At 42.5% G+C, this 15,926-nt stretch overlaps 1 protein-coding gene across 6 annotated transcripts in view; it reads right to left on the bottom strand.

Annotated features, from left to right (window-relative positions):
* CACNA2D3 (calcium voltage-gated channel auxiliary subunit alpha2delta 3) overlaps positions 1–15,926 on the bottom strand; it is a 785,949-nt gene that overhangs the window by 195,020 nt on the left and 575,003 nt on the right. For 4 of the 6 annotated variants that reach the window (XM_067754783.1, XM_067754784.1, XM_067754787.1 and 1 more), the window contains 2 exons: positions 10,222–10,293; positions 8,678–8,758 (listed from right to left, as the gene is read on the bottom strand). In XM_067754783.1, the coding sequence (XP_067610884.1) occupies positions 8,678–8,758; positions 10,222–10,293 (153 nt within the window). The remainder of the gene's footprint in view (positions 1–8,677; positions 8,759–10,221; positions 10,294–15,926) is intronic. The other 2 variants (XM_067754785.1, XM_067754786.1) reach the window with 1 other exon arrangement.

Raw genomic sequence — 15,926 nt, 5'->3', positions numbered from 1 at the left:
TAATGTTTCTGGAGACCCTATGTCCAAGTGAACAGAGTTTTGTCAACCTGGGTGTCTTCTCTCTCCACCTGAGATAAGGCAAGAGGGTCCTCCCTCTGAGGCACACCTAGGCTCCCTACAATTTCACACCCCTAGCGGCCATCGCAAGCATGCACGCTCCTAGGCAGTCATTTTCCATAATTCCTCAAGGATAAAAGTGTCCTCACCAGCCTATATAGGAGCCTGCCAACCCTTTTTATATCCTTTCGTCTTTAAATTGTGAGGCTGCCAAGCTTTTCCATGCATGCTTCCATCGACACAAAGCCTGGGTAATTTTCTATGCAGAGCCTCACTTAATTTATGTTTTCTGACTAAATGGGACTATGGGAAATAGTTTGAGAGCAATGAAATGTTTTACTAGCTTTAAAAAGTATGTAATCAAATTTAACACTGCACTTATTTAAATAATAATCCCAGCTTTTTGACAATATTTCTATTACACAGTTGACTGCACCCATTGGCTACAATAAATTTACCTACAAATCATTCATGTATTAAAATGGCCTCTGGCATAGAACCCATACTGATCTCTCTCTCTAAAGAAAGAAAATGTAACCCACTTTTGCCAGAGCAGTGAAAGGGGAGAAGAAAAAGAAATCCTCTGTTTTTTTCCAACGAGTTATTTCATAGTTCTGAGCCCTCACTGTTACTTTTCTTGGAAATTCTCTGCTGCTCACATTCTTGAATATGATACTATTAAATGATCCAGACAACAGAGTTTACAAACCAAGAATGACCCTGTCTGCTTGTTAGCTTAACGTCAAGGTGATGTGAAATTAACTTCAGGGAATTTAACACCAGAAATTAAAAGTTTTCCTTGCATTACATAAAGTAAATATGCACATGGTAGTCAAGGGCAACAGGCATTTTCTTCTGGAGTTACCTTGCAAAGCAAGTCTTAATAAGATTCTACTTGATTCTAATGATAAAAGTGTATTTCATTATGCTGTGAAAGATAAACCAGCTATCCTCTGAGATGTATATTGTCTCTTTCATCTTGTCTCTTGGAAAAAATGTCAGACACAGTCAACACTGTGTTAATTACCTTTATTTATGTCCCAGTTTAATATGGACTGCAGGGGTCAAAAAAGACTCAGAGAGTTTGACTCTTTCCATTAAAGGCAAAAGTGGTATTTGGTTGGAAATTCACAATGAGACCAAACAAATAATATTTTATAGTCAACTAATACATTCAGTGCCTTCTAATTTACATTCCTTCACTTCTTGGTCTGCTTGTAGGAAGTAATACTCAAAAGAAGGTAAAACTCCATGCATATGCCCCCCCTAATGCCCTCTACTTTTCTTGTGTCAAAATGATAATAATCAATTATTTGTGAGGTTGACTATAAGTAATCAAGGCATCAGTCAAGGCCTTTAATTATTTAATGCCTGTCTCCCTGCCAGAATATAAGTTCTGTGACAGCCAAGGTCATACCATGTGCTTATGGAGAGGTAGCTGGCATGGAGGGAAGAGGGGTAGAGAAAGGAGAAAGCAGAAAAGGAGGAAGGAGGGAAACAAAAGAAACTGAATTGAGTGCAGATACTACAAAGCTATCCTAAACTCTCTGCTTCCTCCCTGGGATGCAGAGACTGAGCTGACCTTCCCACACAATGTCCTCTACTCACTGTTCAACTGCCATCTCTACTTCCTTGTTGCTCACTCATGCCCGACCCTACTAGAGTCTGCCTCTGCTGTGACCCCTTGCCTACCAAGATGCCACCAGAACTCCTTTCTTTACAGTTGCCAGTGGCCTCCTAACTGCCAAACCCTATAGAAAGCTCTCTCTCTTCCTGGTTGTGTTAGCCGACTGCCCCCTCCTCCTTGACACTCTCTAGTCCCTCAGCTGCCAGGACCCACACTCCCGGGTTTCCTCCCTTTCATAGGACACTCATCCTCCACCCACCTGGAAGCACTAATTTTCCCTAAGTTTCTGTCCTCAGCGTCCCTTGTCTGCTTTAGCTCTCTCTACCCCAACACGATTCATTAACCACCTGGATGCTGTTGATCTCCAGATCTGTGCTCCAGCCTTGGCCTGTCCCCTCAGTGGCAGATCCCAGTATCCACGTGTGTGTCGGCCGTCTCTGCCTGGACATCCCAAAGGCGCCCCAGGCTCACCCAGGGCAGCAGGGTGGCTCTTTCCCTTAGCGCTGCTCTTCCTGCTCTTCTCTCTCAATCGGCGGCACCACCAACCACCCAGACTCCTCAGCTGCAAACTCCTTTTTCTCTTTCATCCCCGATTTCTTGACCTAAGTAATTACTAATTTTTCCTCCAGAAATCACTCAGATTCAACTCTGCTTCCCCACCCTACCATTCATGTAGATTTAATATAACAGATTGCCATAATGGTCCTACCTGCACTTCCTGCCTCAAAGCTTGGCCCCAACAAAGTCATCCTTCAGATTAATCAAAGTCAAAGGTAACTCTGACTCTGTTGCTCCCCTTTGTAAAACCCACTAAAGACCTCTTTCATGTATAAGATAAAATCCATGGGCCCAGCCATCAAGTCTCCCTGGGATCTGGCCCCTACCTAGTTACCCAGCACTGCCTTCTTTCACTCATGGCCTCTCAAGGGCACACGACAGGGACAACACCACCCCTGCAATTGTTTTCTCCCACTTAGACTTTTACTCACACAGTGGGAGCTGCCCAGAGCACTGCTCCTTCCCATCTCCCCTGAGCTAATTCTCACCCATGCTATGAGCTCAGCCTCAGGATCTTCCCCTATAAAAGGTCTCTCCTGTTGCACCGTCCTTTCCATACCATGTCTCCATAAAACCCTAAGAATTTTTTCCACTATTACCTTCACCCTAATACATGAAAATGCTACACTTACTTTTCGGCCTGCTTCTCAACTCTAGCTGGTTGTCTTTCTTTCCTCTGCCTTGTTCTAGATAAGGCAGTGCCTCCCCCATAAGAATGGGCTCTTTGTGGGGAAGGAATCATCTCACTCGTTTCTGACTTCTCCAGTCTCCAGCATAATGTCTAACACATGACAGGTGCTCCAGTTAAGGTTTGCATGTATTTAAGACATTCACTACTTTACCCAAATATTACCTAGTTCATCTTTAAAGTTTGAGCTAAAGTAAATATTGAACATGAGCTGAAAAGTAGAAGCTGATTTGCTATCGGAGGTACATAGTCAGTCCTCCTCAAGCCTGTACTTGAGAAAGTCTTCTGACATTCAGAAACTATCTGGTTAACATCCTTCCCAGGAGAACAGTCTGGGAAAATAACATCAGAATGTTTTGTTGGTTGGTTGATGGCATATGGATATAACCTAATGTAGATGTAAGAACAGAAACTGAGCAAATCTCAAAACACATTCTGTGGATGAGTCTCTCAGAAACCTTAAACTTGTGTATGGCAATGTCCAACATTTGTTTTGGGCCCCAAATCAATATACAGATGAAATCTCTAATTTTTGTTTCATCTGAAATAGAACCAGTCTTCCTGTCCATTCTAATGTGCAGTCCTGTGGAGTAATAAAAGAACAGATGGGACACAAGGCCTTCCAGCACTTGGGGCTGCCAAAGGGGCCCTCATCCTGAATCATACTCTTCTGGAGGCCAGGAGCCTCGAGCTCCAACAGCCCGGGGAAGGAGGTGCTTCCCTTCCAAGTGCAGAGACTTTGGGCTAATGAAGTGAACCCAATTATAAAATGGCTTATTACCTTAACAGAGGCTGTGGTGTCCGGAAATTATTGCTGGGGTGTTTGGAATTCTTAATAAAAAGTACAGGAAGTCTGATTGCTTGTGGTAAAATCTATGAAGCTAAGGGAAAAAAAAGAATTCTATCTTCTGGGAAAACCCCGAGAGCAGACTCATCTTTACAAGGTGTTAATCAAGAGAAAAAGGTATAATTTGCACTCTGCTCCCTGGAGCTCTCCTCTCCTAGATGGCTCACTCTGCCTGCCATGCACACCTTTTCCCCAAGGCTCTTGTGGGAACCAGAGGAAGGATAACTTAGATTAAGGTATGTCATACGTGGGTCTCTCGTTCCCAGACCTTAGGAAAAGCCTAAAACAGAAGTGCCTGTATTTCAGACACTGCTGGTTAATTTTCTGTAGCTGATCTTCCTCTATCCCCTTATTATACTTCGTTTCATTTATCTTTTATTAGCTGAGTTATACTGAGAAAGTTATTTCACGTATCCTCATCTAAAAACGGGGTCAAGTGGTACCCACTTCATGGGAGTGTAATAAGGATTCAGTGGGAATAGTGGATATAAAGCACTTTTACCATACCAAACACATAGTAAAAAGTTCAATGAATGTTTTATTGTATTATTTTAGCCATTAATATTATTTTTAATATTTTAACTATTATTTAAACTATTACTATTATTGTCCTTTATTGTTTCTAATGTCTCTAGGGTAATAAAGGCTAAAAGTCTGGATTGCTAGTTGTGAGACTTGGTGAGATATTTAAACTTTCTGAGCCTCTGTTTCTTTAGCCAAGGGTAATAGCAGTGTCTACCTATTATTAAGTGAGATAATGCTATAAAGAGCTTAGTACATTGCCTAGTAGAGGAAGCTCTGAGAAACAGACTCACAGGGTAATTGTTATCAGTTCCTGTATGTTCACACTTTCTTGATTTACTGGGCATATATTAAATAGTGGCCCTATATATGGGCTTCTACATCTTCTTATATGGTGCAAGAGGATTAAGAGTGTTAAGGAAGGTGGGATGCCCTTCCTTAAACAGTAAGCCAGCAATTCTGGGTACCTAAGTCTGGGGATTTCAATAAAAGTAAAGTCCACTATCTTTAGGGGCCTCAAATACCCTGAGTTTCCATCTCCGGGGAGCTATACAGTTTCCAACATGTGCTTATGTGAGTTTGGATCAACCACATGTCCTATCATGCTCTGGAAGCTTAACTTCAACTGTAAAAGCCTTGCTGTTGAATGAACCTGGTTGTCAGGGCTCCAGGGTGACAGTAGGAAGAAAGACTTTTGTCATCTCAGTAAACCCAATCAGGAAAGTTCTTTTGTTAAGGAGGCCACCTTTTGTGAGCCTGGACACCTGATTTTAGATTAGAGTTCATTTCCTCGTATCATGAAGGTGGCTTTCTAATTTGATCACCTAAATGGAATTGGCATATGGGAAGAGACATGCCTTGCTTGTTTAAAGAAGTTTCCTCTTCTAGGAGTGGAGCATGTGCTAAGGACCAGCTAGGAAGCGCTGGGAAGAATTTAACCTTTTGGGTTCTCTGAGAAGGTTGGGCCAACAGGTGAGGGTACAGCATGGGCTTATGGAGGGTGGTGATAGCGCTGATGTCCAGGGCTAAGGGGAGCCCTAGGAGGCAGGGATACATACCCCAAGTCTGAACAATCCCCTATGGTCCTCACTCTTCAGTCCTCCATCATCTTCCCATGGCCTATTTTGCTTTCTTAGGAAAAACAGTGTAGAGCGAGATGATTTCAGGTGGCATGTAGGGCCTGTGTTAAACTTTATAGCCAGAACCTCTAGTAAGAGGCAGCCCTTTTAAAAATTTCTTCCACCCTTCCAATTATATCAAAAATAAACTTTCCATTAGTATATCTTTAACATTTGCCTTTAATACTAACTTAAAAGAAAAAAGAGAACAGAATTCAAGTTCAGAACCTTGGAATCAATTATTTAATACTATTATTTTGTTTTTATAATTTTTTTTACAATTATCTTCTATAATGCAAATTGACACTGGCTTTTCTTTTTAGAAATGATGGGTTTCCTATCAAAATTTAGTTAAGTGAAGAAAGTTTCAGGCTGATTTACAAGTGAAGTATTAAGTAAATAATGGTACAGAGAGTATATGAAGTAGTATGTGAATGGCTTAGATCTGCTCTAAGAATGTGGATCTAGGCTCAAATCACACTCACCACTTCCTACTTATGTAGCCTTGAGCTCTGTGAACATAAGCCCTGCAAACCTGAGTTTCCTCATGAGTAGAATGGATACAACAGCACTGCACTTACCTGAGGAAGGTTTCTCAACATGATGGGGGTAATGTTCGTTGCACAGCACGGAGTACTGGGCAAATGTTATCTGCTAATATTATACCTTGAGACATCCCATTTTGTACCACAAAACGGTGCTTTTTTAAACAGGTGTTTTCTGCACCTGTCACTTTGCATCCAACCCTCTGAGGGGTGACCTGTTCATTTTGGCTGCAGTCATCCATTTAGCTGACTTGCTTGGCTAAGGGCTTGCTGTGATGCCTGGTGATCTGTTCTCTTGCTCTTATCCTGGCCTTCTGTCAAAAAGGTGGACCTATCCTTGTCGTCAAACTTAAGAATCTTGCCTAACACACATGACCTTGTATCGTAAGCCTTTCCCCGTGTCTTTCAAAATTCTTTGAAAACCCCATTTTCAAAGGTGGCTGAGAATCCCAGCATGTGGTTGCCTAGTCCATTGTTCAGTTAACCCATCGTTCTGTTGGGCATTCTGGGTTAGCAAAGGATCAGTGGATGTGAAGCCACAGGTGTCAGAATCTGGTAGGAAAGGTGTCAATAGCTCTCTGCAAGCAGTACTCCCTGTGGAAGAGGGCTGCAGGTACCAGGGGCTGGGGGTCAAATCTGTCCTCTTGACCAGTGTGTTACCATTGCTCCTGACTGATGACAGTGGTCAATTCTTCACACAAATCTACAAGCAGGTTCTATTGTTATCACCATTGGACAGAGAGGAACTAAGGATTTGAGAGAGTTGTCCATACCCAGCTCCTCAGTGATGGAGCTGAACTCCAAATGTATCTTCTTCCAGAGCACTAACCATTGCCTCTTCCTGCCAAGGCCCAGGAAGAAGGGCCTCTCACAATGGTGGTGAGGCAGGCTCAGCACATCAGGGAATGAGGTGGTAAGGGAGGGGGCCCTGCCAGTTAGCCAAGAATCTCAGATTCCCAGCCCAAAGGAGCTTGCCTCCCTCCAGATGGGAACGGAAAGAACCCTCGTCAGTCTGTGAGTGGGCCAGAGATGGAGATGGGCGAGCTGGTCTGCTTCATGCTGGGGGAAGAGGGGACGGTATGGTCTCAACCCTTGTGCAGCCAGGGGAACCATGTCAGTCCATGAACTCCTCCCAGGACAAGGAGCAGGGGCTGCTTCCTGCCCCCCTGCACTCCCATGCATGCATACACAGAGACGGCTCTTGGGCAGTTCCATAGCACTGGGATAGGGCTTAAGGGGACCTTCCTCTTCTCACCCCTTGATTTGCTTTTCTGGGGAGCCCCCACTAGGGAACAGGTGAGAGTTTTCTGCATGGGGTTCAAGGACTCTCTGGGCCATCTTCTTAAAAGGAAAACCTGCATGTTACTCCCCTGGCTAACCTATGTATCAGAAAAATATAATGACCATATCTCAATTTACGACTTCACATGTGGCTGTTCAGGCTGAGGTTAGAAGAGATAATTAAGAAAAAGTGCCAGTCAAATGAAATTTAAAAAGATCTGTTCAGTAATTCTGCAGGTGGTACAAAGAAAAGACAATGTGTTACGATGGTGGGAAGCAAAAGGTTGAAGCTGGAACAACACTGCTCTAAAGGTAGTAGAGCCTGAACCTGACTTGGATGGAAACCAGGCTCCTGGCCTGTCCGTTGCTCTGATTTTGTTAAAGTGCTTATTTAACCACAGCAGCCAAAGAACATAAATACCAAGTAATATCATCCCTATGGGCCACAAAATGGTTACTGCCACCGTGTCCCCTTCATAGCAACTTGCCAACTCCTGCACCCAGCCTAGGTGGCAGTGCAGTCTGTCACTGTGTGTGCCTGCCTGCCCCAGAGAGGGCAGATCCAGTCTGTGGACCTCTGGGAAATCACATGGAGCTTGGGATGCTTGTTCTCATGGAAAGAGGTTGGGCTGCGGGTGGCACTGGGATGACCCATTAGAGCCCCTCTATCCCCAAATGTGGAAGAACTAAATAAACCAAAGAGTAGTTCTGGGAACAGAGTGCTGGGAATATAGCCAGGTAAGGGGGAAAGCATGACCCTCTCTCTCGAGGTAGGGCTGGCCTCACAGGCAGAGCTGGTTCTAGCATATCCACCCCCCGCCACACCCTTTTCTGAGCCCTTTCCATCTAGTGTTTCTTTTCCATGTTGTTCTAAACTCCCAAGGCAGTGGCCTACCAAGGCCTGCCCTAATCTCTTTGTTCCAAAATTACCTACTCCACCCTCTCAACTATCCCCAGAATTTAAAACAAACTTACAATTCCCTTAGTGCCATAGGTTTAATGCAGCTTTAGGAAAGGAATATTAATTTGTACCCCATCACCTTCCAGGATAAAGGGAATACGTAGTCGAGAGTCAGAGACCACTTTTCTTTGTGCCTCATTGGGTTCCTGTTAAGAAGTAACAGGTTTTAGAGGGTCCTCAGATTGGGGTGAATCAAGATTGGCTTAGAAAACCATCAGAGGTGTAAGACCTGTGGAGAACTGCACAGACTTGTGTAGATTTCCACAGACTCACACAAACCTGGATAGGCACATGTAGACCTAATCAGACCTGCATGGACTATTATTATTCTAACAAAACAAAACAAAACAAAACAGAGCCCTCTAGAAGAGAGTAGAAGGGCCTCCTTCCTTCATGTTTTCCTTGTCACTATGGCAGGTTGTGAAATTATCTTGTGCATTTGGCCCTTGACTATTAATTATGTGATGCATTACCTTGTATTTGGGGATGGTCTTCAGAAGTTCTTTCACTGGGACATCTGTGCCGACCACACCCAGAAGAATGCCTTTCGATCTCTGTTGAAAAGAAACATTAAACAATACCAACAATAGTATGTTAATTTGGTAGAAGAAATAGAACCTCCTGAAAAGCCACACATCATAGATCACTGTCTGGTGCCTTCTTCAAACTGAGAGAGATTGAAGATTAACCTGGATCTCTATGAGGGAACCTCTTCTATTCCCCATCCGCTGCCCAAAATATTCCTAGGCAAGAATGGTAGCTTCTCAGGCCAAACATTACCTACTATATATCCCTCAACACACGCCCATACCAAGACACCCTAAAAACCATTTTCTTCTCTCTCCTGAAAATCAAGAAGCTAAGGACTTATGATCATTAATCAGTTTCTCTTATGGAAACTTTTTATAGGAAACACTTTACATGTTAACTACTTTCTCAATTTACACTGCCATCTGGTGCCCACGAGAGAGAGAGAGAAACTAAATAGCCAGAGAAAGATGCAATAACCCTAACACATTTTTAGCAGCAAGCTGGAATCAAGGACTAAGGGGAAGGAATAGGCCTCCAGGGTCCCAGGTCCCAAGGTCAATGTGGTGTACTAAACTTTCTAATGTCAGAAAGGGGCTTCTAGAAGAAAATACTCATCGCTGTTGTCTGTTGTTTCCCCCCAATTCAAGTGTCCCCAGAACCTCAGGCTGCGATCTTATTTGGAAATAGGGTCTTTGTAGATGTAATTAATTAAGGATCTCAAGGCAAAATCATCCTGGATGTAGGATGGGGCTTATATCCAATGATTTGTGTCATTAGAGGAAGAAGAGAGGACAGAGAGATAAGGAGAGAAGAAGGCCATGTGAAGACAGAGGCAGAGATTGGAATTATGCTGCCACAAACCAAGGAACTCCTGGGGCCACTGGAAGAGGAAAGGAAGGAGTCTTCCCTAGAACTGACTCCTTGATTTTGCACTTTTAGCCTCTGGAATTGTGAGGATACATTTCTATTGTTGTAAGCCATCCTGTTTGGGGCACTTTGTTGCCACAGCCCTGGGAATCTAATTCAAGGCTGGTACCTGTAAATCAGAGAGAGGTTAACCCACTACAATCAAGGATTCTTTCTGGGGGTTTCCTTCCTCTGGTCATTTAAACACTTAAATTTTGGAAAAGTGCTACAAACTGTAAAATGATGCCTGCTTGAATTCCTCTCATCTATTTTTTTTTTTTTTTTTGCTGTGCCGGCTCTTAGTTGCGGCATGCAGGATCTAGTTCCCTGATCAGGGATCAAACCTGGGGCCCCTGCATTGGGAGCACAAAGCCCTAACCACTGGACCACCAGGGAAGTCTCATCTCTCATCTACTCTTGATTTCATGATGCTACCAGCAGGATTAAAAGTGAGGAAAAATTATACACCCTCCATCCTTAAATTAAATGAGTAAATAAAGGGCACCAAAGCTTGAGTCAGAGGGGGTCTGAGATAACAACCGTCCTAGCAACAAGTAGGAAATCCAGTCACTGTACTCACAGTTTCGTTCTGCTTACTAAACACAGGCATGGCGACCGTGGTCATCAGGACGGGGCCCTGACCATTGGCAAGCTGGATGGAGACAGAAAAGCCAGTTACCTGAGAAAGATCTAGGATAAATAGTGCTGGAGGCCATACCCTTTGACTATCTCATCCTTTCCTGACCAGGGGCTGTTGGGAATGGACCAGGGTCCACTCGAGCCTTTATGGCATAGGTGGGAGTGCAACATTCCTCCACCCTGACGTGCAGGTGAAGATCCCAGCCCCTCCTCCCCAGCAGGGGAAACAACGTCAGTTACCATCAGTCACTCCAGCTGATCTGTTTACTGCATTCAGCTATTTGAGTTCAAATAAAGCCCTGTTTGGATCTCAGTGATTCATTTTATTTTATTACTACAGACTGACTTTACTGTTTTACTTTGCAGACTTTTATGTTCAATATGTGCAATATTAATGCTTCTCCTTAATCTGGAAATTGAGGATCAGAAAGCATGAGCATAAGGGGTTTTATGAGTTGCCCCTGCTGGAAACAATGGAATCTGGAAGCATTTATTCTCCCCAAGGTAGCTGAGTCATGGCCTTTTTGAACTTCTGCGTATCTCTGTATGTCAGTCCCAGATGGAAAACAAACAAAATAAAAACAAAATAAAAAAATAATTTGAACAGCTCATCTTTAAATCACTGGTAAGAAGCTGAACATCCCTCCCGGAAGAAGAACTCTTGAAATTTGGCACATAATACACTTCTGTAACTCACTGAATTGCATACAAATGCACTGAGACCACCATCCCAATCGTCCTTCACAACAGTGTTAGGAGAAAGGCAGGAACCCCTACTCTGCCCCATTAACAAATGGGGAAACTGAGTCCTGGACCACAGTAGGCTTTGGTCCAAGACAAACCTCGTTCTAATTCTCAGCTTTGAATCTTTATTAACTGCATTATCTAAGCCTTCATGTCCTCATATGAAATAATGCCAAGTATTCCCCAACAGTGTTGCCATGAAGATAAAATGTGAAACTGCCCAGCAAGGTACCTGGCATCTGCAGGTGCTCAAAAGATGCTAGTTTCCTTTCCCTGCCTTCAAGGTCACATGGCTAGCAAGTAGCAGAGTCTCCAGTAAGATCAAGGCATGTGGCACTGCGGATAGAGACCAAAATTGGCAAGTCTGGTGGGAGAGGTTTACTTCCTGGTTTCACAGCCCATTCAAGCTTCAAATGAAGCAATCTGTGAATAAGAATCCACTATCTTCAGTCTAGAGTGTTTTCTGATGTTTGGGCACTTCTCTGTCACTTTAATTCCATAGAAAAAGGAGGTGTTGCTCCCTCGGTCTTCTTGGGAAAAGGCACTATAAAGAGAAGATCCTAAAATTTAGAGGTCCCCATAGACTGAGGTCCCCACAGACTGACTGGCCTCCTGAGAAAGGTCATTAAACTCAGTCAATCTTCTACCAGTCTTGTTCTTCCAATAGGTTATTTGAGCAATAGGACCTCTTTACTTGTAATGTGGTACACAGAATGGCAGTACCTCTGGCACCTGAGTGCCCTAGAAATGCATAATCCCAAGTCCTCTCTAGATTCTCTGAATCTGAATCTTCATTTCAATAGTTAGTATGCATATTAAAATCCAAGAAGCACTGTAAAAAGGCAATGCTTTCCACCATCAATAACCATGATAGTTAAAGAGAAACTTATATGCTTTGGGAAAACTCCTAACAGGGATAGAGGAGGCCATGTTCTTATTAGTTTTACCTCTATATCAAGATAGGCCTATATTCCTCCATGACAAGCAAAACAACACAAGAATCTCAAGATCCCTCAAGGACTGGGAATTCATGATGTGATGGTTAATTTTATGTGGCAACTTGGTTAGGCAACAGTGCCAGTTGTTTGACCAAACACCAGTCTAGATGTTGTTGTGAATGTATTTTTTAGATGCGATTAACATTTAAATCAGTTGGTTTTAGAGATGGCCAAAATGGTGGAGTAGGAAGACCCAGAGCTCACCTCCTCCAAAGACACACCAAAATTACAACTACTTACACAGCAACTATCTATGAGAACAAACTGAAGATAGCAGAAAAGATTTTCCACAACGATAGACATAAAGAAGGAACCACAACGAGATGGATAGGAAGGGCGGAGACGTGGTAAAGTCAAGACCCATACCTCCGGGTCAGCAACCTACAAACAGGAGGAATATCACAATCGTAGAGGTCCTCCCCAAGGAGCGAGTGGTCTGAGCTCCACATCAGGCTCCTCATCCCAGGGATCCTACACTGGGAAGACAAGACCCCAGAACGTCTGGTTTTGAAAACCAGCAGGGCTTATGTTTAGGGGAGCCATAGAGTGACAGGACATGGAGGCTCTGCTCCTAAAGAGTGCTTGCAAAATATCACACTTTCCAAGTCCCAGCACAGAGGCAGTAGTTTAAGAGAAGCCTAGGTCAGACCCATTTGCTGACCTTGGAGAGCTTCCCGGAGAGGCAGGAGGCAACTGGGACTCCCCCTGCAGATAGAGATGCTGGCAGCAACCAGTTTCAGGAGCTTGTTCCACAACAACACTGGCACTGGCAAGCCCCATTTTGGAATCCTCCCTCTAGCCTAGAGCAACAGGGACCCAGCCCCACCCAACAGTGGGCTGGTACCACCTTGGGGCTCTGCAGAGAGCCACATGCAGGGATAGAGCTGGAGGGATCATGCTCCCTCATTTCAAACTATACTACAAAAGGTACAGTCATGAAAACATTACTGTACTAGCACACAAAGAAAGACACATAGATCAGTGGAACAGAATAGAGAGCCCAGAAATGAACCCACACTTATATGGGTTCATTATATGAATAATTATATGGGCAATTAATCTATGACAAAGGAGGCAAGAATATACAATGGGGAAAAGACAGCCTTTTCAATAAATGGTATTAGGGAAACTGGACAGCTACATGCAAAAGAATCAAACTGGACAGTCTCACATCATATACAAAAGTAGACTAAAAATCAGTTAAAGACTTAAATGTAAGACCTGAAATCATAAAACTCCTAGAAAAAAAACAGGCAGTATGGTTTTTGACATTGGTCTTAGCAATTTTTTTGGATGTGTTTCCTCAGGCAAGAAAAACAAAAGCAAAAATAAACAAATGGGATTCATCAAACTAAAAAGCTTTTGCAGAGCAAAAAAAGCTATCAACAAAAAAGAAAAGGCAGCCTACTGAATGGAAGGAGATACTTGCAAATTATATATCCGATAAGGCGTTATTTTCCAAAATATACAAATAACACATACACTCAACATCAAATAAACAAACAACCAGACTGAAGAATGGGCACAGGACCTGAATAGACGTTTTCCCAAATTAGACAAACAGATGGACAACAGGCATATGAAAAGATGCTCAGCATCGCTATTACAGAAATGTAAATCAAAACCACAATGATATATCACCTCATCCCTGTCAGTGAATGGTTATTATCGAAAAGATAACAAATAACAAGCGTTGGTGAGGATGTAAAGAAAAGGAAATCCTTGTGCACTGTTGGGATTGTAAATTGGTGCAGCCACTGTGAAAAACGGTATGGAGGCTCATCAAAAAATTAAAAATAGAACTGCCGGGAATTCCCTAGCGGTCCAATGATTAGGACTCCATGCTTTCACTGCTGAGGGCTCAGGTACAGTCCCTGATCTGGGAACTAAGATCCCACAAGCCACGTAGCACAGCCAATAAATAAATAAATAAATAAAAATAGAACTGCCATATGATCTAGCAATTTCACTTCTGGGTAATTATCGGAAGAAAATAAAATACTAATTCGAAAAGAGATATGCACACCAATGTTCACTGCAATGTTATTTACAATAGCCAAGATATGGAAGCGAACTAACTGTCCATTGAGAGATGAATGGATAAAGAAGATGTGATATATACACACAATGGAATATAGTCAGCCATAAAAAAATCTTGCCATTTGTGACAACATGGATGGATCTAGAGAGTATTATATTAAGTGAAATAAGTCAGAGAAAGACAAATGATCTCACTTATAAGTATGATCTCACTTATATGTAGAATCTAAAAAACAAAACAAACAAACAAAATAAAATAAAAACAGACTCACAGAAACAGAACAAACAGATGGTTGCCAGAGCGGGGGGCAGGTGGGAGTGAAATAGGTGAAGGGGCTGAAGAGATACAAACCTCCAGCTATAAAATAAATAAGCCACGGGGATATAATACACAACATAAGGAATATGGTCAGTAACATAATAATTTGTACAGGGACAGAAGGTTACTAGACATAGTGATGATCATTTCATAATATTTGCAAATCACTATGTAGCACATCTGAAACTAAGATAATGTTACATGGCAACTATATTTCAATAAAAAATAAGTAGACTTTGATAAAGCAGATTATCCTACATAATCTGGGTGTGTTTTATCCAATCAGTTCAAGGCCTTAAGAGAAAAAAAGGTTCCCCAAGGAAGAAGAAATTCTGCTTCCAGACTGCCTTCAGACCCAAGACTGTAAAATCCCATCCTGCTGGAATTGCCATCCTACCAACCTGCCTTACAGTTTTTCAGATGCGTCAGCCCCCCACATTCATGTGAGGCAATTGCTTAAAATAAATCTCTCTCTCCCTCCCTCCCTCCCTCTCTCCCTCCCTCCTTCTGTGTGTGTGTATGTGTGTGGGTGTGTGTATACTTACCTTACACTTAAGAAAAAAAATACATATATATCTCATATGGTTCTCTTTCTCTGGAGAATCCTGAGTAATACACATTGTAATCATATAATCTATTATTTGGGACAGCCTAACTTTGGTGTTAGTATAAATAAACAAACTTGATGTATCATATTAAGAACCAAATAATATTAACTATGAGATAATGCTAACAGTTATTGTTGCCAGGAACCAAACCAACTGGTATATAACAGTTTGTGAAACCATGGTTCCAACACCTTGCTAAAAATACTTAAAGTATACTATGGCCATCAATGGGGGCATGCAAGGCCATTTTCAAAGGCAGAACCAACCCACAATAAACATCTCCCTCAGAATCAGAAATCTTCCCATATTCTGACTCCTTGATTAATCCTTAATGCTACAAAGAAAACTGAGTTGAGCTGATCCATAACCCTGGGGAACTTCCACCTTGCAACTCAAATCAAAATTTCAAGCAATGCCAACATGTATCACGGATAAAATCAAAACATACCATTGACAATAATGAGAAATGAAGCTTTTTTCCTGCAAACAGTAAAAATCAGTTATAAGTCACTGGTACTTGTCCTGGCATAAATATAAGATCACGGGAAACTAACTTCCAAATATTAAGGCCAGAAAATAGTAACAACTTCACTCAGGGGCTAATTCCAAATATAATTACTGCGTTACTTAAAATTTTCAAAAAACCCATAATATTACATTTGTACAGAAACCACTCATTTTAAACCAGCCCCAGGTAAACAAGGGAAATGCAGTGATCTCAGTCTAGCCACTGTTATGAGCTCACATGTCCCTCTTTCAGGGACAATTCTGCCCCAGATTTGTACTGGCTTGGCCAGAACCCTAACCTGTAGCCTTTCTGATGTTATACCAGCTCATCAGTATGGCCATGAGGGCTGGCAGCACTCCGGAAATATCACTTGCACAACATGAAGATGCTCTTCTGCACCCGCCAGCTCCATCTTTCCCACTTTCCACT

The sequence above is a fragment of the Pseudorca crassidens genome, chromosome 10 (genome assembly GCF_039906515.1).
Source record: "Pseudorca crassidens isolate mPseCra1 chromosome 10, mPseCra1.hap1, whole genome shotgun sequence".
NCBI lineage: Eukaryota > Metazoa > Chordata > Mammalia > Artiodactyla > Delphinidae > Pseudorca > Pseudorca crassidens.
The sequence above is the reverse complement of the archived record's forward strand: the minus strand, read 5'-3'. Positions and strand labels throughout refer to the sequence as shown.